Below are 26,081 nucleotides of genomic sequence, written 5' to 3'. Positions count from 1 at the left end.
TAACGCTGTGTCCCTGCGTGAATTTCCCTTTGCATTTTATATTTCCACCTTCACGTAACTTGGGATCTGAGGTCAGTAGTGATTCCAATACTCCTGTAGGAACGTAGGGTGAGGAGGAGGTCTTTGACAAGGTGCCGCACATGAGGCTGCTAAACAAAATAGGAGCCCATGGTATTACAGGAAAGGTACTAGCATGGATAGAAGATTGGCTGACTGGCAGAAGCAAAGAGTGGGGATAAATGGGGCCTTTTCTGCTTGGCTGCCGGTGACTAGCGGTGTTCCGCAGGGGTCGGTGTTGGGTCCACTACTTTTCACGGTATATGTTAATGATCTGGATGATGGAATTGATGGCTTTGTGGCCAAGTTTGCAGATGATACAAAGATAGGTGGAGGGGCAGGTAGTGTCGAGGAAGCAGGGAGTCTGCGGAAGGACTCGGGCAGGTTGTGAGAATGGGCAAAGAAGTGGCAGATGGAGTTCAGCGTAGGGAAGTGTACAGTCATGCACTTTGGCAAAAGGAATAAAGGCATAGACTATTTCCTAAATGGGGAGCGAATTCAGAAATCGGAGTTGCAAAGGGACTTGGGAGTCCTAGTGCAGGATTCCCTGAAGGTTAACTTGCAGGTGGAGTTGGTAGTAAGGAAGGCAAATGCAATGTCAGCATTCATTTCGAGAGGACTAAAATATAAAAGCAAGGATGTAATGCTGAGGCTTTATAAGGTGTTGGTCAGACCACATTTGGAGTATTGTGAGCAGCTTTGGGCCCCATATCTAAGGAAGGATGTGCTGGCACTGGAGATGGTCGTGAGGAGTTTTATGAGAATGATCCCGGGAATGAAAGGGTTAACGAGTGAGGAGCATTTGATGCTCTGGGCCTGTACTCGCTGGTGTTTAGAAGGATGAGGGGGGATCTCATTGAAACCTACCGAATATTGAAAGACCTGGATAGAGTGGACTTGGAGAGGATGTTTCTGGTAGTGGGAGAGTCTAGGACCAGAGGACACAGCCTCAGCATAGGAGGACGTCCCTTTAGAACAGAGATGAGGAAGAATTTCTTTAGCCAGAGGCTGGTGAATCTGTGGAATTTATTGCCACAGAGGGCAGTGGAGGCCAAGTCATTGGGTATATTTAAAGCGGTGGTTGATAGGTTCTTGATTAGTAAGGGCATCAAAGGTTACGGGGAGAAGGCAGGAGAATGGGGTTGAGAGGGAAAAATAAATCAGCCATGATCGAATGGTAGGGCAGACTCGATGGGCTGAATAGCCTAATTCTGCTCCTATATCTTATATTCTTGAGGACATTCAGCCCCTCGATCCTGCCCCATCTAATTAGAAGATGGTAGTTGAGCCTTTGTGACTGTCAGGGTTTGCATTGGTGATTAAGGTCTTTGAGCGTGACAGTCTAATCTCCGTCCCCTTGTTTTCGTCCCGTGAGCCTTACCACTTGGCCTCGCAACGAGCTCTCAGCCTCCATGTTGGAATCTCTCATTAAACCTGACCACCATCTGCTCTGTGGGGGAAGAATTGCTGATTTCCATTGCATGAAGGGAATTTGGGAAACGTCAACCCTGAGCTGCTGAACTCCGATGTTTAAGGTCGTTCCTTGTATTCTGGGAGAAGAAATAACTCCTCTGTACGTGTCCCATCGACCCCTCCCTTCCCAGGCCTGACAATGGACCCCCTCCCCCCTCTGCACCAGGCCTGGTCTACAGCGTCCCCACCAAGGGAGCTCAAACCCAGCACATAACGCGTGCCAACTGTCGATAAATTGTCCGGGAAACGGAGGGCTAAACAACCAACAGGACGAAACCCCTGAGATGTATGAGGAGACCCCCTCCGCCCGCATTTGGCCCCTGTCCCTCTAAACCTTTCCTATCCATGTATTAATCCAAATGTCTTCTAAATGTCATGATTGTACCTGCCTGTACCACTTGTTCCAGGTATGTACCACCTGCTGTATGGAAAAAGTTGCCCCTCAGGTCCCTTATAAATCTTCCCTCCCCCCCCCCCCTACTCTAAACCCCTGCCCTCCGGTTTTGGACTCACCTTGCACTGGGGAAAAGACAGTGACCATTCACCTATCTATGCCCCTCATGACTTTATAAACCTCTATAAGGTCGCCCCTTAGCCTCCTACACTCCAAGGAAAAAAAGCCCCAGCCTATCCAGTCTCTTCTCATAACTCAAGCCCTCCAGTCCCGGTAACATCCTCGTAAAACTTTCCTTCTACCCTTTGCATCCTTCCTATAGCAGGCGACCAGAACCGTACGCACTACTCCAAACGTGGCCATACCAATGTCTTGTACAGCTGTGATGTGACATCCCAACTCCTGCACTCAACTCCCTGACCGATGAAGGCAAGAGTGGTCGTTTAAAACTGAGCTGCATAGAAACAACTTCTTGCAGAGAGCAATGAATCCCTGGAGTTCTCTGCCCCGGAGGGTTGTAGAGGCTGGATCACTGGGGGTATTTAAATAGGAAGCAGATAAACTTTTGAAAGATCAGGGAATTGAGGGCTGTGGGAAACTGGGATAGAAGAGGAGTTGAGACCTGGGTCAGGTCAGCCACCATCATGTTGAAAGGCGGGGAAGGCTCAAGGGGCAGGGTGGACTACTCACCCTATTTTCTTGTGTTTTTCATTCCTTTTTGTAAGCATCATCCTTCCCCTGGGGCAGGTCCTTGGCAAAATGTCCGGGTGGTCACTGTGGAGCAGGCACAACGTTCTCCCCGTGCCTGCGTGGGTTTCCTCCGGGTGCTCCGGTTTCCTCCCACTTTCCAAAAGACGTACGGGTTAGGAAGTTGTGGGCGTGTTATGTTGGCGCCGGAAGCGTGGCGACACTTGTGGGCTGCCCCCAGAACACTCTACGCAAAGAAATGCATTTCACTGTGTGTTTTGATGTACATGTGACTGATAAAGGTACCTTGTCTTATCTTACAATGTTGTGGGGTATCACGAGGTCTTTAAAACATCTCGCATCTGACTTCCAGGGTTTGGGTTTGTGACCTTTGAGAGCGAAGATATTGTGGAGAAAGTCTGCGAGATCCACTTCCATGAAATCAACAATAAGATGGTGAGTGAGGGTCGCTGGCCATGTTGGTTGGGTTGGGGGTGGTGGGGGCACTGAGAGGGATGTGGGGGTTTGGTTGCTGGGCTGGGCATCTGTGCGTGTGTCCCAGCGGTTGTGGGCGCACCCTTCCCCTGCGCCCTTTCCTCTCTAGGGTGCTCAGGGCTCTGGGAGCAGCTGTGAACACGGGTCCCGGGTCAGCTGTGAACACGGGTCCTGGGTCGCGGGTCAGCGGGTGCCTGTGACTGACCTGTTTACCCTGTACAGGTGGAGTGTAAGAAAGCACAGCCCAAGGAAGTGATGTCACCGACCGGAACCGCCAGGGGACGTTCTCGAGTGATGCCCTATGGCATGGATGCCTTCATGCTGGGGATAGGCATGCTGGGTAAGGGCTCAACGTCAGTCACCCGCAGATTAAACTCAGGATCCCTCGGCCCTCCTCTCCATCCCAGGCTGCCTGGTCTGCCTCCCCCTCCCCCTTCCACTCTCCCCCTCACACTCTCCCTCTCCCTCCCCTTCCCACATCTCTCCCCCTCCCCTCTCCTGTCTCCCTCTCCTCCTGTCTCTCTCCCTTCCTGTCTCTCTCTACCTCCCCTCCCCGCCTCTCTCACTCTCTCCCCCTCCCGCCTCCCTCTCCCCCTCCCCTCTCTCCCGCTCCCCTTCCCCTCTCACCCTTCCCCCCCCACCCTTCCCCCCTAGCTCTCTCCCCTCTCCTATCTCTCTCTCCCTTCTGCCTCTCTCTCCTCCCTTCCTACCTCTCTCCCACCCCACCCCCAACCTCTCTCCCCCTCAGGCCCCCCCGCCCCGGACTGTTTTATCCCTTCCACGGAATGCCAACCCCTGTCTTCTCCCCATTGTAGACCGGTTCCGAACTGCCGGTGCCTGTGTGTGTTTGAGTCAGTGTTCTGAGTCTCTCTCTCTGCCCCTCACACAGGGTATCCAGGATTCCAGGCTGCTTCATACGCAAGTCGTGGTTACACAGGGCTCGCGCCCGGTTACACCTACCAGTTTCCCGGTACGTTGGACTCTCTTGACGGTGCCCGCGGGTTAATCCTCTCCCCTTGTCTCACGGTGAACAGGAAGTGTATTTGGTGGAGTATAAGGCTATACTTTCTGTTTTAACTCTGCCCTTGGTTTGCTTACCCTTCCCCAGGCCCATTACTGCTGCCTCCAGCCACCACACTTCCGTCGTCAGCTGGGAGAGCGGGACAGTCCGGGGTGCAGACGTCCCAGTGGCCACCGTCCATGTTGCTTCAGGATTGGCCTACAGGAGGTGAGCTACTGACGGGGGGTGAGGGGGTGGGTGCAGTTACTGCCGTCAATTCATTTCCCCCTCCTAACTCCCCACCCCATCCATCCCGAAACCTTCCACTCCACATCCCTCCCTCCACCACTAACGTTCCCATCACAAAGTAACGTCCATCTTAAAGAACTGGCTACTGACTATGGCTTGGATTCCCAGTTTGTGCTACCTTCTCTCTGCCTCCAGTGTGTGCTGGGGAGGATTTACCCTGAGAATAAGTGGCACTGAGAGTGAATGGGAGCTCCGGTCACATCTTAAAGAAATGATTGGCACTTAGCAATCAAACCCGTGTCTCTGTCTGCAAAGAATGGACTGAGGCATTGTCTTAATCTTCAGTCCAACTCTGTTATAATTTTGAGTACAAGTTCCTCAAATGTTTCCCATTAATTGGCTGCATGATTATTTAAAGGAGGCAATTTAATGGCATTTATTCAGATAATATCCCACTCCAGCCTCGCACAATTTGTAATCAAGTCTGTGCAGATTGACCAAGGGGTGCAAGAAAGAATTGCTGGTGGGAAGGCCAGTGTTTTCATTTTTTCATATAAAATTATTGAACAGTGTTGAAAACTCAAGAAGCTTTTAATCAAAGAGTAGTGCGAGTGGATTTCCACTGGGTGGCACTGTGGTCACATCTCGTGGAGTGGTTAGACCTCCATCACCCTGTGAATACTGGGCAGCATTGTAGCCGCACTGGAGCGGTTAGACCTCCATCACCCTGTGAATACTGGGCAGCATTGTAGCCGCACTGGAGCGGTTAGACCTCCATCACCCTGTGAATACTGGGCAGCATTGTAGCCGCACTGGAGCGGTTAGACCTCCATCACCCTGTGAATACTGGGCAGCATTGTAGCCGCACTGGAGCGGTTAGACCTCCATCACCCTGTGAATACTGGGCAGCATTGTAGCCGCACTGGAGCGGTTAGACCTCCATCACCCTGTGAATACTGGGCAGCATTGTAGCCGCACTGGAGCGGTTAGACCTCCATCACCCTGTGAATACTGGGCAGCATTGTAGCCGCACTGGAGCGGTTAGACCTCCATCACCCTGTGAATACTGGGCAGCATTGTAGCCGCACTGGGGCGGTTAGACCTCCATCACCCTGTGAATACTGGGCAGCATTGTAGCCGCACTGGAGCGGTTAGACCTCCATCACCCTGTGAATACTGGGCAGCATTGTAGCCGCACTGGAGTGGTTGGTCCTCCACACCAATGGGCAACACAGTTGTCAAAGCCAGAGGGCTTTGGAGCCACCACCCAGTGGCATTGCAGCCATGGGCTGGGGAGTGACAGGGCTTCCACACCACAAGGTGGCACTGTCATCGGAACCTGGGGAATGGCTGCTCCCCAACATCATTAGGTTGTTCTGCAGTTTCACAATGGAGTGAGTGACCCTCCGTGCCACTGGGTAGCACCGCAGCCCCACTACGGAGTGAGGTTGTTACATTTTAAGCCTGAAACGCTTTCTGTCTGGGAATCTCCAGGTTTGGCAGCAAGGAGCAGAGCACTGTGATACGTCAGGCTGGATGCACACCCCATTCACTCACTTGCTGTGCATGCACCACCTCATGTGGTCACTTGATTATTTAAGGGCAGGGGGGCAGTTTAATGGCATTTGTTCAGATCCTGTCCCCCAATATGTGTGGTCACTTGGCGCACACACACACCCTGTGTGTGCTTGCACCATCTGTGCCTGTTGTGCTCTCTCTGTGGCCACTCGCCACTTTAGTTGTTCCGGTCTTGCCTGGTGTTTGGGCTGTCACGAGGACCCAGGGACCTCTCGCCCGGGTTACTGGCTGTGAGCAGGTGACGGGACGCTGGAGGAAGGAGGGGACGTTTCGATTACTGCTCTCAGTCACAGACTAACACCTGAACTCCAGGCTTGTGTCTTTGAAAAACCCCCCTGCCCCCAAACATTAACCCCTGGTGTCAAACCAACCAGTGATCCAGCAGTGCCCAATGCTCAAAGCTCAAAGCTCTGACCATGTGTCTACCAGCCACTTCCCAGGTCCCAGGCTGCACACACCAGGCTTTCCAGCACGAGACCACCTAACCCAGCACAGACTGGGCGGCAAGCCAGCTGTGCTGAGCGTTGCACCCTGTTCCTGCCTCAGTGATCCGGCAGAAAACACAAGAACATAGGAGCAGGAGTAGGCCACTCGGCCCCTCGAACCTGCCCCACCATTCAATATGATCCTGGCTGATCTGCCCCAGGCCTCAACTCTTGCTCTGTGCCAGATTCCAGAGCCCTCATTCTCCTGGTCTTTCAGAAGTTTATCTATCTCCACTTCAAATAGATCTCACAGTCAGCCTCAGGTGTAGAAAATTCCAGGGATTTGCCACCCTCAGTGAGAAGAAATTTCTACACACCTCAGATTTAGATGACTGGCGCCTTATATTGAAACGATGTCCCTTCACTTAAGACTCTTCCACTGGGGAAAGCATCTCAACATCTACCCAGCAAAGTCCAGGACCTTCTATGTTTGAATCAGGCCACCCTTCATTCTTATAAACACCAAAGAATACAGATTCAATTGCTTTAGCCTTCCTCAATAGGACAACCGTCTCATCCCTGGAATAAGGCTGGTGAATCGCCATTGGGCTGCTTCCAGTGCTGCGATACCCTTCTTTGGGTAAGGGGACTAAAACTCCAGCTGTTTTGCCAACAGATTCTGTTACTTTAGAGCGACGGTAGCACCTGGCTATAAATTCCAAGCCCGATTTACAGTAGCAGGACATGGGAATCCGGTCTGTGCATCCCATCCAGCTGATGAATGGGCGGTCCTGGAGTTACCAACCGGGGAGAACTGCTGGCCCTCTAGGGTCCCTGCACAAGGTTGTGCTGCCGGATCGTTGTCAGTGACCAGCAGCTGTGTTGGGGGACGAGCGGTGACTCCGGTGCCGAGGTTAGCGTTGGGGACGCGCTGGGAGCTCTGTGGGGTTGGTGGTGATGTATCGATGTGCCAGCTGTTGCGCTGATCTCTCCCTCCCTCCCTCCCCCCAGCGATCCCCCTCACCGCATATGGACCAATGGCAGCGGCGGCTGCAGCGGCTGTGGTTCGCGGGACAGGTAAGGGAGCTCAGCGGGACGCCGGGTCCCTGGATCTGTCCGCCCTCACCGTTCCTCTGCAGTCACTCCCCCTTGGACCAGAACCACGGTCCCTCCGGTACCTCTCCCCCTCTGGGATTCCCCTCCTCCTGCCGGAATCATCTCCCCTCCCCACTTCTGAATCACCTTCCTCTCTGCAATTGAACACCCCCACCCCGTCTCCCCCTCTCTAGAGTCCCCCGGCCCTCCCTGGAATCAACCCCCACCACCAAGGAATCATTCTCCATTCCTTGTTCCACCTCTATGGAATCGGCTCTCAACCATCCTTTGGAATCTTCCTCTCCATCCACCCCTCTCCAGAATCCCCGATCCCTCTGGAATTGGCTCCGCCACCCCCACCCCCCTCCCCCCATCTCCCCACTCATCCATCACTGGAATTGTCTCCCATATCACCGGACAACGTCCTGTCTCCAGTGTCACTGATGGCCCAGTACCAGGGCGAGGCACCGAGGGGTCAGTGGGCTCAGCCGGTGGTCAGTAACTGGTCAGTAGGGAGGTCGGGCTCATTGGTGTCAGGGCTTATAGTCATTCAGCGAATCACCGGTGGGTTGCAGGGAGGGTGGGGTCAGAAAGCTGTGGGGTTGGGGGTCACTAGGTGAATAGTGGGCTTGGGGGGGTGCTCAGTATTGGTTGGTGGGGCTGGTGTGCATCAGGTAATCAGACAGTGGTCAGTTGGGTTGGGGGGGGGGGGGTGGTGTGTCAGTGATCAGTGGGGCCAGGGGTCAAGGTCAATAAACAACTAATAGAGTCGGGGGTCAGTAAGGAGCCAGTGATTGGTAAGTGAGACGGGGGAGTCAGTAGGTGTTTTATGTTGTGGGGGGGGAGGGGGGTGGTGTCAGTAAATGGTTCTAAGGGTTGCAAGGTCAGTAAGTGATCAGTCAGGATGGAGGTCAGTGAGTGTCGGTGGGGTCAGAGTTCAGTCAAAGTCGAGTTTATTGTCATGTGCACAAGTACACATATGTACAGGTGCAATGAAAAACTTACTTGCAGCAGCATCACAGGCACAGAGCATCAGATAAGCAGCATTCACAAGAAAAACATAAATTAAACATAAATTATCCACAATTTTTACAAGAAAGAACACAATTAGTGCAAAAAACAGTTCACTATAGTGCAAAATGATCAAAGTGGTCATGGTGTTGCTAAACTGTAGTGATTGGGGCTGATGGTGGGGAGGGACGTACTGTGATAGAAGCGGCTGGTGGTGTTGGGGGACTGTTACTTGGGTTGTTGGACGTCAGTCAGTGAGGTTGGGGGTCAGTGGAGTTGGTGGTCTGGTCAGTGGTCAGTGGGTTTGGAGTGGGGTTGGAGGTGAGTGGTCAGTGGGGTTGGAGGTCAGTGAGGTTGGGGGTCAGTGGTCAGTGGGGTTGGAGGTGAGTGGTCGGTGGGGTTGGAGGTCAGTGGGGTCGGGGGTCAGTGGTCAGTGGGGTTGGAGGTGAGTAGTCAGTGGGGTTGGAGGTCAGTGGGGTTGGTGATCAGTGGGGTTGGGGGTGAGTGGGGTCAGTGGTCAATGGGGATGGGGGTCAGTGGGGTTGAAGGTCAGTGGTCACGGGTTGGGGGTCAATGGTCAGTGGGCTTGGAGGTCAGTGGGGTTGGGGGTCATTGATCAGTGGGGTTGGGGGTGAGTGGGGTTGGAGGTCAGTGGCTGGGCGTTTGGGGGCTCGGTCGGTAGCTGGTGGCCAGTGGACACGAGCTTCACTGGGGCGGTCCAGTAACGGCTGTTGTTCCCCGGCAGGCTCCACCCCAACCCGCACCGGTGGTTTCCTCGGCACCACCAGCCCCGGCCCCATGGCCGATCTGTACGGGGCGGCCAACCAGGACTCCGGGGTTAGCAGTTACATCAGTGCAGCCAGCCCCGCACCAAGCACTGGATTTGGCCACAGTCTCGGGGTAAGTGACACACCAAGGGTCGGGGGCTACGGTCTGCCCCTCGGTCCCTCCTCCTGCTCCTCTGGTCAATGATCTGTGGAACCTCAGCTCCACATTCCCACCTACCCTGCTCACCCCCCATCGTTTTAAAGATGTTCAAAGACTCTGTTTCTAAGAAAAGAGAATTTCTAAGACTCTCAAACCTGAGACAAAAGAAATTGCTTCATCCCCACATGAAATGGGCACCCCCTTATTTTTAAACAGTGCTCCCTAGTTCAAGGTTCTCCCACAAGAGGAAGCATGCTCCCCACACCCACCCTGTGAAGACCCTGCATGTTTCAGTCAAGTCTCCTCCCACCTCTCTGAACTACAGAGGATCCAAGCCTCACCTGTCGAACCTTTCTGCATTGGACAAGCCGCTGTAATCTGAACCACTTCCAGAGCATGAACATTCTTCCTTAAATGAGGACTCTCAGAAACATGTCATTATGTGTACAGTGATCCTGACGTGGCCTCACCAATGCCCTGTGTGGCTGAAGCAGAGCCTCCCTGCTTTTGTACTCAGTTCCCCTTCCAATAACTTACTGGCCCTGCATTCCAGCCTTCTGTGAATCATGCACTGGGGAACCTGGTTCCCTCTGAATCTCAATCGTCTCTCACTGTTTAGATTATGCATCTTTTATTTTTCCTTCCAGTTGGACAGTTTCACATTTTCCCACATTATGCTTCATTTGCCAGATCTTTGCCCTCTCAGAGAACATAGAACAGTAGAGCCCATGATGTCTGTACCGAACACGATGCCAAATTAAACAATCTCCTCTGCCTGCATTGATCCGTATTTCTCCATTCCCTGCATATTCATGTGTGTATCTAAAAGCTTCTTAGACACCTCTGTCGTGTCTGCCTCCACTGCTACCCCCGGCAGCCCGCTCCAGGCACCCACCACTCTCTCCCTTAACCTACCTCTCTCCTTGTGGGCTCCCTGGGACTTCACAGTTTACCCACCCATCAGTATCATCCCCAAATGCAGCATCTGTAGCCTCGGTGGCTGTATCCGAGTCACTGACAGAAGTTGCACCCAGGTTGGGGTCCGGCACCGACCGATCCCTGGGGCTGGTTACGTCCCGGTGATGGGTCCGTCACCACCCATGGTGAGGTTTGGCAGCACCGGCAGCAAACCTTCACCAGCAGTCACGACATGTGATCCAGCAGCACCGTGTGAGGAGGAAGGCAGCTCTGCTGCTGCCTCATCCCCGGCGACCCAGGATCCAACCTGACCTCGGCTGCTGTCTGTGTGGAGTTTGCACGTTCCCCCTGTGACTGCTGCTGTTTCTTCTCACATTCCAGGCACTAGTGTAGACTTGTTGCAGAAAGAGTCGATGGTCATATGTGTGTGTGTGTGTGTGTGTGTGTGTGTGTGTGTGTGTGTGTGTGTGTGTGTGTGTGTGTGTGTGTATGTGTGTGATTGTGTGTGTGTGTGTTTGCATGTGTGTGTCTGTGTGTGTGTGTATGTGTGTGATTGTCTGTCTGTGTGTGTGTGTTTGCGTGTTTGTTTGTGTGTGTGTGAGAGGGAGAGAGAGAGAGAGAGATTGAGTTGCAGAGGTACTGGGAAGGAAGGAGAGGGAGATTGGGACTGATATGATTGCCCTGCTGGGAGTCAGCACGCACCCAATGGGCTGAATGGTCTCCCTTTTAACAGTTAAGAGCTTTGCCAGAAGTCTTGGCAACCCTTTCAAACCCTGGCCCTGGCCCACGGTCACTGGATGTTTCTTTTTCGAACCTCATCCTTGAAGGAAGGGAGTCTGGTTTATGTGTGACCACAATCCTCCACAGCAGTCGGACCGTTAACTGGGCAAGGCATTGAGTTGTGTTGAAAAGCACCAGTGGTTGAAGGCAGAAGCCCATGGGCTCCCGAGTGTAACACACACCGACTGTGCCCCAGTCAGTCCCACTGCTGTCTGCCCCAGGGATCCGCAGTTTGTAGTCTGTGCGGAATGTTCCCTGCAGGCACCTCAGGCGGTGTGACGGGATGTTTCTGTTCACTTATCATAGAACATACAACAGTACAGCACAGAACAGGCCCTTCGGCCCACAGTGTTGTGCTGGCATAGCTAATCCCTCCTACCTACAGAATGCCCATATCCCTCTATTTTCCTCTCATTCATGTGCCCATCTAAGCCCCCAATGAATTTGCCTCCACCACCCTATCAGGCAACGCATTCCAGGCATCTACCACTCTCTGAGTAAAAAACCTACCCCTCACGTCTGTTCTGATCCTACCCCCTACGTCTGTTCTGATCCTACCCCCTCTCACCTTAAATGCATGCCCTCTGGTATTGGATCACTCAATAATAGGAAAAAGATATTGCTTGTCCACCCTATCTATGCCCCTCATAATTTTATACACTTCCAACAGATCACCCTTCAGCCTCTGCCGCTCCAGAGAAAAGAGCCCAAGTTTGTCCAAGCCTCTCCTGATAGCACACACCCTCTAATCCAGGCAGCATCATGGTAGACCTCCTCCGCACCCTCTCTAAAGCCTCGACATCCTTCCTGTAGTGAGGGGACCAGTTTGTCGATCCTGTCTAACTCTCGGGGTGAGGCCAGATTTACTATGAGCGCAGTCACTGGCGGAGTGGGGCCCTGCCAGTCAAGGAGATCCGGGAGGACGTGACTGCCAGCCGTCCCTTCCTGTTCAGCCCCCACACCAAGGCCCACAACCCCAGTACGGAGCATGCAGAGAGGGGTGGGGGGTACGGGGTGGTTTACTGCAGGAGTTGCTGTCCCCACTGTAATCAGTGACCCAGGTCCCACCATCCTTGGGCGGTCCCCACTCACCTTCTCTCTGTTTCAGGGCCCCTTGATTGCCACAGCTTTCACAAACGGTTACCACTAAAGCAAAGGCCTGCAAATCTGAAAAAGGAGGTAATGTCCCACATCGCTCGCTGATTTGTGGGTGGGGGGGTGTCGGGGGGGTGGGGGTGAGTGAATCGTGAAGGTTTGGTTCATCAGCAGCTGAGGTGACAGGGCCCAGAGTTTGGCGGGGGTCGGGTTTGGACATCCCCCTCACGTCTGGCCGACACGTCCCACCTTCCCTCTCCCTACCTCTGGCCGGGTCAGCTGACCCCGGTCGCCGAGTGAGAGAAGGAGGAAGTGACGGATGGCGGAGTCTCAGTGAGTCCCGAGTGCGTGGCTCACCTGTTGGGAATGACTGGGGTCGTGTGCCGGCTGCGGGCTGAGCCCCTGGTTTGGGAACTGGAGTGACGGAGGGTGTCGGGCGTTCCCAGTTCCCAGGGGAAAGAGGCCGCCGGACTTTTCCATTTTCACTTCCCTCCCCTCACCGCTCGAGGCGGCTCGCTCTGACCTTGGGCCCAGCCCGTTCAGCAGCTGTCGAAATGCGGTGGGACTGCAACCTCCTGGTGCTGGGGGCAAGAACAGGGCAACTGTTCAAACGCCGCTGGTGGTGGGCGGTGATTCCTCCCCTCCGCACCACCCGCTACTGTGTTCAGCAGAGCCCTGGGGCTCAGCCACACCTCACCATGGCCCATTGGTGCAGAGAGTAGAGCTGCTGCCTCACAGCGCCAGACACCTCAGGTCCTGTCCGTGTGGAGTTTGCACGTTCTCCCTGTGACTGAGTGGGTTGTCTCCCACATACCAGAGATGAGCGGGTGGGTTAATCGGCTGCTATGAATAGCCCTGGTGTATAGGTGGGTGGAAGGAGAACTGGGGGGGTGGGGAACTGGCATGCGAGAGGGAGAGTAGGCTACAGGGAAATAGGTGGGAGAATGGGACTGACGGGATTGCTGTTGAATGGCTTTGCAGGGAAACACGGGAAATCTAGAAAGCAGCAAGTTGGTGTTTCTGTTTGGGTGGAAGTTGTACCTCCCTAACGGCAGCTGCCTGTGTTTCTCTCACCCCCAGGGCCTGGCTGGTGAGCACGCGGAGGGGATGTGGGTTTTGGTGGAGCTCAGGCAACTTTGATCATTTTACTGCACACATTGACTTACTACCATTAACCCATCTCCGACCACCCCCCACCCCATCAACTGAAGAAAACATCTCACTCCTTCACTAACATTTAAAGTTTACGCTTCTTTGTTTCTCCTGATTTTTTTTTTAATTTATTTTATTTTTTTTAGCTTAACGATCGATCAGTTTTAAGCCGTGTCTTCTTTTTGTTGTTGTTGTTGCTTATTTGAAAGTGTTTAGATGCATTCTTTTTAAGATGAGAGTTTTGTGATTGTATTAGAACATTTTGCTGAGGACATTTTGCTTCATATTTTTGACCATTTTTTTTGCCAGATCTTGTTTTTAATGAGTAAGAGCTAAAGAGGGTAATGTAAAACACTCCAAAAGAAAATGAAATCTTGTCTAAATACAATTTATTTTGATATTCTTTGTAAATGTCATCTATTAACACTGAATTCCAGTTATCATGGAACAAAAAAACATCTGCAGGACAAAAATGTATATTTTGGTAAAAAAAAACACTATGAATCATAAAAGTATTTTTTTCTGAAATTGGATAAAACGTTTCTGTAAAATATGTAAATAGAACAAGCTGGATTTGTATTTGCCTTCTGCACAAAAGGTTCTTTTTTGAGTACGGTAGTATTTTTGAGAAAAGGGTAGCTTCCAGGTCCTTACACAGCCTGAAATTTAGCAATACTGTAGTTAACACCCAGCAGATTCTGTAGTTGATGTTGTTAAGGGGCTAATTTACTGTAGAGTTGCTTTTTGTTCTCTGACTTCTCTTTTAAATGAAGGACATTGGTTAAAGATAATAAAAATGACCGGTACCTCAATGGGTCATGAAGCTGCTAAAGACAAAAAAATCCACATGTAAACTACATATCTATAAGGTTGTGTAGGCCAGCCTGGTGTCCACTTTGACCCCAGTTTTGAGAAGGAATGGTTGTTGCTATGGCTACTACTGTTTTACCTCGGCTGGTCACTTCCACAAAGCTGTCAACTCTCCCAGTTTTTTTTTCTGAAACAGTATCCTGTAGTGTTCAGACATGGCTAGTTTTCGTTTTTATTTTTGTTTCTTTGTAAACCGCCTGCACTTCCAATTCAGTAGCAACGGGCATGGTAACTGATCACCCGCCACGCGTAGAGGGGAAGCTGGGAGTGGTCTTGTCTCCGGCCGGCAGAGGAAAGGAGTATTGTTCTGCAAAGATGGGGAGTCAAGCCAAGTCGCACCCTGCTCACTGTAAAGGGCGTGCCCGCTTGTGGGACGGGACCTCCGCCGTATGTCGTCCCACCCCTCCCCTTACTCCTGCACCACATTTCCCCGCGCCGGGCCACCAGGGGTGACGGAGGGTGTGCTGAGGAGGTACCACCTGAGTAATTACCACACCCCTGCCGGCAGCCAGCTTCAAGGGACGTTCCGGGAGCCCGGATCCTTCAGTTCCCACCGGAAGAGAGAGGGTCCCGCGAGCAGGAGCAAGCGGAGAACGATCGCCAGAACCTTTTGTTTTAAAGGAGAAGGAACGACATTCATCCAACATGAGGCTTCTCCTCAGCTGCAAGGTTTAACATGTTTAATATATGACATAATCACGGATGGAACTTGTCACCTTGAATTATTGTAAAATACTTTTTTAATTAATGTGTTTTAGAGGAAGAATGAAATGAAAGGTCCAGGGGCTGATTTTTTTTAAAAAGATGAAGGCCAATTTAGCGCTTACAGTGAAAAGAAAATAACAAAACAGAAATCTGTTTTTTTTTAAAAAAGAAAAGATTTGAGGGCATTAAATGCTGCGATTCTCTGTCAGTTTATTCCAGGGTCATTTCTTGTCCTGTGTCAGTGGAGAGACTGACAGATCTGTGGAGAGTTGCTAGCTTTGCTCTTGATTTTTAATCAATAAAACACTACTGGAAATGCAAACACTTGTTTGTAACAGCAATAAATGCTATTTGTGAAAGTGCATCCAGGGGAGCACATTTTTTTTCTGATTTCTATTTTTCTCTTCTAGATGAAGTGGTGTTTGGTAAATAATGTCTTGCTCCCTCATGCATTGTACTGCCAGGCAGAAGTTTTTGCTTTTTAATCCTTTTTACGTTTGTCTATTTTTTTTTGCCAGTAAGTTATTGCAATTTGAGAAATGTCATCTCTGGCTCTGTAACCCTTTTTCAGATTTCATTTAAAATTCCTAATAAATTATTTGAAACTTTCTGTCTGCTTCCCAGTCTTTCTTCTGTTACCCTCCCTCCCCCTCTCCTTTGCACTGGGTGGGGTCTGAAATGAACTGGCCAGAACTTCAGAGGAAGTCTCTTCGAACCTGAAATGTTAACTCTGTTTCTCTCTTCACAGATGCTGCCTGACCTGCTGAGTGTTTCCAGAATTTTCTGTTTTTATTTCAGATTTCCAGCATCTGCGGGGTTTTTAAAAAACTTGTTTTTTGAGAAACACGAGCATCTTCATTCCCACAATTGCCAGACTCAGTGCTAACAGCCTGTTCCCACTCTGATCAGACCAGGGCCTCGGTGAGCTCAATCCTCACCGGACACGAGGTTCGGTGATTCTGTCTTGTTTGATCCGTAGAGCCTGATTGTGGAGGCCTTCACAACTGAACTAGGCACTGACCTCACCAAGTGACCGCTTGTGTTCCCAAGCAGGGGAATGGGCGGGCTGGGATGGTGGTGCAGGAATCTTTAGTTGGCAATCAGGATCAATCAGGAGCTCGGTGACCCAGGGTCTGATGCAGCCCAAGGAGCTCGTCGTCCTGCTCCCTCCGGAGTAATGTGCTGAGTCCCAGTGATGAGGTTACCTATAATGGGCCTTAATTCCCGGGCACCCCAACACCAGGATTGTGCTGCCCCAAATATACTGCGGTCTGACTTACACGCAGCGCATCCACTGGTATCGTCCAGGCTTGGAATCTGTGGATTTTCATCCTAGGGGGCCACTTGGAGGAACCCTGTTGTCCAAAGCCTTTCATCTGAGATGGAAATAAAACAGCTGCAGAGATTTCAGAATAGATGTATCACTGAGTTTACAAACAGCCCTTTACACATCCTGTCCTATAACTGCTTGTCACCCCTGGACAAAGTCCTATCGCTTATCTTCTCTGTGCTCCAAGTGCACTGTGCTTATGAGCTCTGAAAGCCTGGTGAACATGTGCATGTGTGAAGACACACACACACATGCACACACACACACTCATACACACACGTACACATACACACGTGCACACATATACATACACTCTCGCATATTAACATACACACATATATATACACATACACACACATACACTCTCTCACACACACACATATAGACACACACACAGTGAAGGCCTCTGATCCATGAATTGGCCTTTCTGTTCCAAGCCAAAGTTCTTGGCAAAAATGCTGCCAATTTTAAGGATGGCTGCTGGTAGGAGTTGCCAACATTAGTTGATTCAATTCAGCTGTCCTGTGTAGTCAAGGATATTTACATAATGTAGTGGGATGCCTGCATGCAGTACTGAGAAGTGCTGCATGGTTAGAGGTGTATCTGAGACCTGGTGGTGTACAGTTATGAATCGCAGCAACATTGAGCTCGTTACTGGGAGTCACAGTGTCTGAAAAATCAATCCCTGGTTTTTCACCAGGATTTGCCTTTCCCTGACCACCTCTCCCACCATAAATCCTCCCATGTGACCTCAACAATAGAGCAATGCACAAAATTAGTCGCCAGTATACCTGGTAATAAATACAACAGTAAGTACAGTGATGAGCGCAAAAACAATAGAATAGTGGAAAGCATAGTTGTACAAACCGAGGCAGAGCAAACAGAAATGCTAAAGTGACAATAACGGAAGAGGTAGAATTAAGGGTCCAAGAACGTGGAAGCCCCACCGGGATGGGGATGTGAAAGAGGTGATTGGTTCAGAAGTCTGACAACAGTGGGGAAGAAGCTGTTCCTGAGTCTGGTCGTCCGGGCTTTCAAGCCCTTCTTCTTAGTAAGACATCTAACATTTCTTTGTGGCCTTTCATACTGTAGGAACAACCAAATCACTAAGCAGCCACTGACATGTTCCGGTGTTATCATCGTGTTACTAAAAGGCACCAGCCAGTTCCTTAATGTGTTGATTAACCTGTTCAATCAAAATTGGGAAAATATCGTGTGTGTGATGGGTTGAATTGGTGGTGAAAAATAAAGACTGAAATAAAGACAGAAATAATCCATTGCGGGTGGGTTCTAGTACTATTGGGAGTCAAAGAAAGGTCATCCATTGACAGCAACCAAGCCATAAAAATGCACCAATGTCTTATATTGTTCAATATGCTTTGTGAATTGGAATTTATGGATTTCTCTGGAAGTAAATGTGAAGTTCCTGCTCAGTGGCAATATCTGCGATATCCCTAATGTCTGCAATATGCCCGATGTCTGTGATATGCCCAATGTCTGCAATATGCCCAATGTCTACGATATGCCCAATGTCTGCAATATGCACGATGTCTGCGATATGCCCAATGTCTGTGATAACCCCAATGTCTGTGATATGCCCAGTGTCTGTGATATGCCCAAAACTATAAAGAAACATTTAGTGAAAATCAAAATAACAGCAGATGTTGGAAATTGAATAAAAACAGAAAATTCTGGACAAACCTCTAAAACATTGACTGTTTTTCTCTCTCCACAGATGTTGCCTGCCCTGCTGAGGTTGTCTGGTATTTCCTGTTTTTATTTAAGGCCGATTTACCTCAAGGGCTACAGTGTGTGCTACAAGCCAGTGTAGGATTGGTCACACCTCACTGATGTCTCAAGGACTTTGCTCTTTAAATGATAACATTTATAGAATGGAAAATCAATAGGCTTTTCTAATCTCAGAGGTCCTACGTCATTCGCTGAGCTGGCCGTCAGAAAGCCACGAGTGTCACAGCTCACCCATTAGTAGATGTGAATTCTCAGTAATCCAACATCCGTCATTCCTCAGATTCTGTTTAAACTTCAATAAGTGGTTTCCCTGATGTGAGATATGTTCGCCATTTAACTACAGTTTGCTTTCAACTGATACAGGAACACAATAATACAGGAACATACCTTCAATGGATCATGGAGACACCAGGAGACTGCAGATGCTGGAATCTGGAATGATGCACAAAAGGCTGGAGGACGTCAGTGGGTCAGGCAGCATCTGTGGAGGGAAATGGACAGTCGACATTTTGGGTCATGACCCTTCATCTGGACCCTTCACGTGTCTAGATGAAGGGTCTCTACCTGAAATATCAATTGTCCATTTCCCTCCATAGATGCTGCCTGACCCACTGAGTTCCTCCATTGTTTTGTGTGGTGCTCTTCAATGGATAGTTACCACTTCTACTTTTCCTGATAGGTTCAGTGCCTCTTGGTGTGGTTAGAGAGTGAATAAGGGAGGTACTGAGACACAGGCAGAGGTGCCAGTTGACGAAATGACTAAAACTTGGACCCAGTGCTGCAACTGGGTCACCAGAAGTTGGGTGTGATCCCTCCCAACTTAGAAAACACGTAGGCATGTGCAAAGTGACAACAAACTCTGTGGCTCAATTAGGCAGCAGCGTAGCATAGCGGTTAGCGTAACACTATTACAGCGCCAGCGACTTAGGTTCAATTCCCGCCGCTGTCTGTAAGGAGTTTGTACGTTCTCCCCGTGTCTGCGTGGGTTTCCTCCGGGTGCTCCGGTTTCCTCCCACATTCCAAAGACATACGGGTTAGGAGCTGTGGGCGTGCTGTGCTGGTGCCGGAAACGTGGCGACACTTGCGGGCTGCCCCCAGCACATTCTTAGCAACACAAAAAGATGTATTTCACTGTGTGTTTTGATGCACATGTGACTAATAAATAAATATCTAAAATGCATGACGGAACAAATAAATTCTGCCAGGCCATTAGAGGCAAGCATTAAAATAACCCCGAATAAAACCAGAAAATTCTGGAAACTCAGCAGGTCAGGCAGCACCTATGGAGAGAGAAAAACAAAGTCAACATTTGGGGAGTCAGAAAAGAAATTAAACTAATCACTTCTTGCTGTGTGGGCACTGGGAAAGTATCAATGGGAAATTATCTTCAAATGACACCATTGGATTTTGTGAAGCTGTTTTGATGAGCTGGTCTCGGTGGGCATGTCAGAATCAATGGACAAGGTTGTTGCTGCAACATCGGTGGTAGATTGGACCCACCTTGTGCCTTTCCCTGGCCCTCTCGCCATTTTTGCTTTGACCATGAAGTACCATATCTCAGCCCCCAGTGAAGCTCACACTGCAGTGAAAGTGCATGATCTCTGGGCTACTTTTCAAATTTCCTTTCACAACCTTTTCTGTTCTGATTTCAGGGAAATAAAATTCCCAGAGAGCTCTCTTCCCCCTCTTTGTGTGAAAACCGTTCGGTTTTTGGTCCAGTCAGAAAATTGGGGAACATGCACAGCCCAATCCCATCAGATAGTTAGCTGGAGGATATTCATAGAATGGCCCACAAAATAAGCCATTCAACCCACTGTCTTCTTTTGAACTGTGGTGAGGGACCCTGCCTCCAGCACCCTTTCAGACAGCGAGCTCCAGATCCCTATTGTCGAGTGAAATAATATTTCCTCAAATTCCCTCTAAATATAGGAGGTATGATAAGCAAGTTTGCAGATGATACTAAAACTGGAGGTGGTGTCAATAGTGAGGAAAGTTGTTTAAGGCCACAGCTGGAAAGTTGGTGGAGAAAAGGCAAATGGAATTTTAATCATAACGAGTGTGAGGCAATTCATTTTGGGAAGGCAAACAAGGGGAGGACACACACGGTAAACGGTAGGGCCCTAGGGAGTGTTGATGAACAGAAGGACCTTGGGGTACAAGTTCATAGATCCTTGAAAGTGAGAGCACAGGTGGTTAAGGCAGTGAAGAAGGCATATGGGATCCCTGCCTGCATGTTATGACTTCGAATATAAGAGCTGGAGCATCATGTTACATCTTTATAAAGCACTAGTTCAGCCACATTTAGGGTATTTTGTGCTGTTCTGGTTGCCACACTATAGGATGGAAGTGGTGTGCTGGAGAGGGTGCAGAGGAGACTCACCAGAATGTTGCCTGATCCACATCCCACGCGTACGCTTTCCCATGTCTTTTACAGCCCCTCATGTCTCTGCCTCAATACGCACAACATCTCAGCCACCAGGGCTGCCCTGTCTCTGTTTGGTCTTTTGTCTTGTGTTTCAGTACATGTACCTCCCTCCTGTTGGCCATCCAACCTTTTAAAGATTATAGATAACTTAATGTTCTCTCTCGTTACATATTGTTACGTACAGGCACAGTTGTGTAGCGTTTAGCGTAACGCTATTACAGTGCCAGCGACCCGGGTTCAATTCCGACCGCTGTCTGTAAGGAGTTTGTAAGTTCTCCCCGTGTCTGCATGGGTTTCCTCCGGGTGCTCCGGTTTCCTCCCACATTCCAAAGATGTACGGGTTAGGAAGTTGTGGGCGTGCTATGTTGGCGCCGGAAGTGTGGTGACACTTGCAGGCTGTCCCCAGAACACTACGCAGAAGATGCATTTCACTGTGTGTTTTGATGTACATGTGATTAAGAAATCTGATCTAATCTAATATATATTCATCATTTTCATCACTTGACATACTTCCTCCTCAATATCAATGCCCACATCATCGCTCTCTTCCATGAGGACAGATTCGTTCAGAACTCTCCTCCACACCTAAGCTGCTTTTTTTTGGTCTCCAGCATGAATTGTGCTGCCTTTCTGAGCCCTCTTTCCCTGCACATATTTACAGGATGTTCTGTTTTTCTTTGATTTTAACAGCCAATATACTTTCAGCATCCCTTTTACCTTCCTAACTTACTTGTAAATTTCCTTCTTTCTTCTATACTCTTCCCAGCTTTCTCTCAGTAACTCAATGGTACCACATGCCTTAATTATTACATGCATTGTGACTCTGACACCCATACTATCCATCTGTAACTTGTCTCACTACCAAGGTTGTTCTCAGTCCTTCTGGAAAAACTTACACCTATTTGCAACCTATTCATCTATTTTTCCATCCTTATCAATGCTTCTGGCTCACAAAGTTTCCATCAGGTTACTACTGGCTGACACCTTGCGCTCTCACCGTGCTGAGCCGGCTGGCCCTCATCTACTTCAGCTTGGCCTGATGGATTCTTTTACATTTGGCTAAGTATCCCATGACTGTGCCATAATCCCACAGTGATGATCAAAGATACTCATATTTAAGATTGGAATTTAAATACGGCTTCCAGTGATCATGGGACTAGACTGGAGGCCGCTATTTTGTAGCTGATCATTCCAAGAGTGTCCCCTACCAAATCATAAGATAAGGTTTCTTTATTAGTCACATGTACATTGAAACACACAGTGAAATGCCTCTTTTTGCATAGAGTGTTCTGGGGGTAGCCCACAAGTGTCCACCACCTACGTAGCATGCCCACAACTTCCTAACCCATATGTCTTTGGAATGTGGAAGGAAACCGGAGCACCCGGAGGAAACCCACGCAGACAGAGCGTTACACTAACCGCTATAATACCATGCCTGCCATATCATGTCTGCAAACTGCATCTCTCTGCCCCATCACCTCCTCTGAAGGACATTTTTGAACCAGAAAGATTTTTATAATACAATAATTTTGCTCTTTACCAATAATTAGTTATTCTTTAAAAAAAATCCATATTATTAACCAATCTGAAATTCCATAGCTCAATAGTGGAATTTGGAATTCTGGATTGTTCAACCAGGCTTCTGAATTATAATAACTTAATTTAATCACCACACCAGTACATGGGAAATTCCTTGACATTAAGAGAATTCTGTAGGAGGTGTTGAGAATTGAAATGCAAAAAAAGACTTTAATCCCACAGCACGTAATAAATTATAGTTGTGTGAACATAAACACATGTTTTCATGGTTGTTGAGTCCAAAAAAAGCCCAAACTGAATTAATATGTAACAAAATATATGTTAGACCAATAAGTAGTGCTACGTGGTCTTGCAATTTCAAATGCCAGAATGCAAAATTAGTGAAAAATTTTGATATTTTCATGTGGGAATAGGGTGTTGCTTCTTGATGGAAGATCCTTGTTAAAGTTTACATGCAGCACTCCTGCAGTGTTCTCTCTCCAAGGGCTGGAGTACACTTCCACATCCAGCAGCCCACTCTCGGCCTCCTTTGTGGAAGCCCAGGCTGACCTGTGGATATTTGACTGTGGACAGTGTCACGGCCAAGGTGACGCTTGTCCTCTCTCTGTGCTGGTATCAGCCTGGAAGCTGTCAGGATTGGCTTGTTATCTCCAACCCAGCCAAGCTGAGGCCAGCTGTATCAACAGGAGAGTTTGTCTTTATCTTATCCACGTTATCAGTTCCCATGACGTGATCCAGGGATTGAACCTCAATAGTTATCAAGGCTAATTATAAAATGCATGGAGTGAGCTTTCCAACAGGGTAGAGCAAATGAAGATGTTGGGACTGCTTGTCGTGCTTCTACTCTCAGGTAAGGAGTGTCTCCTCGAGTGAGCCTTGCTTTACATGTTGGTTGCTTCATGTTCTAACCTGTTTGTTTCTGGCTGTTCCTCTTTCCCCTGATGTAGCTGCTGCTGAGAGCGCTTCCACTGAGTCCAGAAACCTCTGGCAGTTACGTGGGATAATTAAGTGCACCATTCCAGGCAGCAAACCATTTCATACATTCAGTGACTACGGCTGTTACTGTGGGTATGGTGGGTCTGGGACACCGGTGGATGAACTAGACAGGTAGGTTCACAGAAAGATCTCTTAAAAGCCATTCTTCATTCATTGAAGGCCATGGCTAGCCTTGAGCCAATGCGTTATTCTCATCCACTTACAGAATGCGTGGGTGGCGCAGCAGTGCAGCTGGTGGTGCTGCTATACAGTTCCAGTGATCCTGGTTCAATCCTGACCTCCAGCACTGTCTGTCCGGTGTTTGCACATTCTCCCTGCGACCACAAAAGTTTCCTCCAGGTGCCCATGTTGATGGATAATTGCCCACTGTAAATTGCCCACTGTGTGTAGGTGAGTGGTAGAATCTGAGGGGAGTTGATGCCTCTTGACCTCACAATCTACCTCATCATGACCTTGCACCTTATTATCTAGAGAGTTGTGGTCACAGCTCAGCTCATCACAGAACAAAGCCTCCCCTCGATGAACTCTGTCTATACTTCTCGCTGCCTCAGAAAGCCGCCAACATAATCAAAGACGCCACACATCCCGGACATTATCTCTTCTCCTCCCCCCTCCCATCAGGCAGAAGATACAAAACCCTGAAAGCACGTACCATCAGGCTCAAGGGCAGCTTCTATCCCACTGTTATAAGACTACTGAACAGTTCCCTAGTATGATAAGATGGACTCCTGACCTCAAAATCTACCTTGTTATGACCTTGGACCTTATTATCTGCCTGCATTGCACTTTCCCTGTAGCTGTGACACTTAACTCTGCATTCTGTATTGTTTTACCCTGTACTACCTCAATGCACTGTGTAATGAATGGATCTGTACGATCGGTATGCAAGACAAGTTTTTCACTGTACCTCGGTACAAGTGACAATAATAAACCAGTTCCAATTCCAATGTGGAGAGAATAGAACGAGATTACTGTAAATGTGTGGTCGATGGTTGACACAGACTTGGTGGACTGAGGGGCCTGTTTCCCTGCTGTAATACTCTACGAGAAGCCGGAGGATTGAATCTTGACTGAGCATTCTTCACATTTAGATTAAGCACTGTGAGATATATATTTTGGGTGTCCTTTTCTGCTAGTGACTGATATCTCGATGTCCTGGGGTTTGGAGCCACATGAATGTCGGCCATGTGTCCTGGAAAAGGTTGGAGGGGACAATTATTGGAGATGTAGTTTATTGTTTGCCCTTTGTTGTGGTTGTTGCAACTTGGAGGTATCTGGTTCAACGCTGTCCTTATATTGAAAGTCAGATACTGGTTCCATAGAGTTGCTGAGGAAAGTGGGGCTCAGTGTAAGTCAGGCAGATCATTGATGGGTAACTGCTGAGTATTTTCCAATACGTTTCTATGCTCTAAGCCATCAATAAAGCTGAGTGCATCTTTCAACAGAGAGCTGGGAGTTGGGGGCAAGAACTTTTCTTTTTGGGCATGACATAGGTAAGGAATTAGACGTGCATTTAAGAGGGTAATACAGTAATTTTGGGGCACTTTAGTCTACATATTGACTGGACAAGTCAAAATAGCAGTAATAAGATGAAAAGCAAATTCATGGGATGTACACTAGATGGTTTTCTAGATCACATGTTGAAGAACCAGTTAGGTAAAAGGTTATTTTAGATCCAGTGTTGTGCAATGAGAAAGGAGCTTTTTGGCCAGAGTAGCCATAACATGATACACTGAGTCTTAAAGTGACAGAGTTCAATTCAAAACTGGGGTCATAAATGTAACCAAAGAAACCAATAAAGTCACGAGGGCTGTAGGTGGCTGGGACACTACATTAGAAGGTGGTTAGCATTTCAAGAAATAACACATGATTTGCAAAGCATATGCATTCCGTTAAAGCATATAAAAACAATAGGGTAACAGGTCCATCCATGGCTGACAAGCAGAAATTATAGACATTATTAAAGAAGCTCATAAAGTTCCCAGAGATAGTAGATTGGGAGAGTTTTAGAACTTGGCATCGGACCAAGAGAGTTGTCGTCCCGAAATCAATTTCCCTATCCGTCCGCTGTAAATAACACGGTGCCACGAGGTCGATTCGAACAAATACCTTTATTAGCAGTGCACCGCTAGGAGAATTCTCTTCAGCACTCACTAAGAGTCGCTTCCCGAGTTCTCCCAGTACAAAGGGGTAGACAGAGATTTATACAGGTATTGTCACGCACACTTTAATGAGTCAGGTGCCGGAGTTCTTGGTTGAGCAGGAAACGGACAAAGGGCTACTGCAGATGGACAAAGAGCAGCCTCACACCACAGGTTCAGCTAATCATTTTGCAATCAGGTGAGACAAAGGCAGGTATCACCTTCATTGTTTGAGACAGCCTTCCCATTTCCCGTTAAGATTGACCATCATCTCCATAGTCAAGCATAATGGGAATCCAATTAAGTTCCAGACACAGCAATTACCACACAGCACCCAGCCCAGGTAAGCAGTGGTCTGGCTGTTCTGGCCTGAAGGACACTTTTTAAATCAGTATTTCGAGCAGCCATAATTCTCATCCGTTTTAAGATATCAATACAGTCATAGTTTATTAATCCTACACCTCCTCAGAGTGACCAGGAACGGCAAGGCTGAATACGGGAGTAGATTGGTGAGAAATATCCAGTGGGTGGTAAGAGCTTTGATCAGTAGGTGATAAGGAGAAGATTTGCAAGGACAACATGTCTCCTTTAAGGGCAGAGAATTTTTTTTATGGGAAATAAGGAATGGTCAGAGAAATTAAGAAATACTTTGTGTATGTCTTCACAGAAGACACAGAAATATGCCAAAAATACCAGAGAATTCAGGGTTTTGGGGAATGTGGAAACAATACTGGGGAAGCTGGTGAGACTGAAGCAAATTAATCCCAAGGACCCGATGATCCACATCCCAGAGCAGCTACAGAGATAATAGAGGCATCGGTTACTGTCTTCCAGAGTTTTATAAATTCTAGAATAATTCTTGCAGGTTGGGGGGCAGGAAATATTTAAGAAAGGAGGGAGAGAGAAAATAGGGAAGTCCTGAGCTGTTAGCGCAGTATCAGTACAGACCGTCCCTGGGTAATGAACACGTTCTGGTTTTACAGACGTCCT

At 48.7% G+C, this 26,081-nt stretch overlaps 1 protein-coding gene across 3 annotated transcripts in view; it reads left to right on the top strand.

Annotated features, from left to right (window-relative positions):
• Nucleotides 1-15,521, top strand: part of LOC127579381 (RNA-binding protein Musashi homolog 1-like) — a 122,398-nt gene extending 106,877 nt beyond the window's left edge. For all 3 annotated transcript variants that reach the window (XM_052032135.1, XM_052032136.1, XM_052032137.1), the window contains 8 exons: nt 2,985-3,067; nt 3,329-3,446; nt 3,996-4,076; nt 4,215-4,334; nt 7,370-7,435; nt 9,210-9,364; nt 12,198-12,268; nt 13,265-15,521. In XM_052032135.1, coding sequence (XP_051888095.1) covers nt 2,985-3,067; nt 3,329-3,446; nt 3,996-4,076; nt 4,215-4,334; nt 7,370-7,435; nt 9,210-9,364; nt 12,198-12,239 — 665 coding nt within the window. In that variant the 3' untranslated portion in view covers nt 12,240-12,268; nt 13,265-15,521. The remainder of the gene's footprint in view (nt 1-2,984; nt 3,068-3,328; nt 3,447-3,995; nt 4,077-4,214; nt 4,335-7,369; nt 7,436-9,209; nt 9,365-12,197; nt 12,269-13,264) is intronic.
• Nucleotides 15,522-26,081: the final 10,560 nt, after the last annotated feature.

Source organism: Pristis pectinata, chromosome 17 (genome assembly GCF_009764475.1).
Source record: "Pristis pectinata isolate sPriPec2 chromosome 17, sPriPec2.1.pri, whole genome shotgun sequence".
NCBI classification, from domain to species: Eukaryota; Metazoa; Chordata; class Chondrichthyes; order Rhinopristiformes; family Pristidae; genus Pristis; species Pristis pectinata.
Note: the sequence above shows the minus strand (reverse complement) of the source record. Positions and strands in the feature narration are given on the sequence as shown.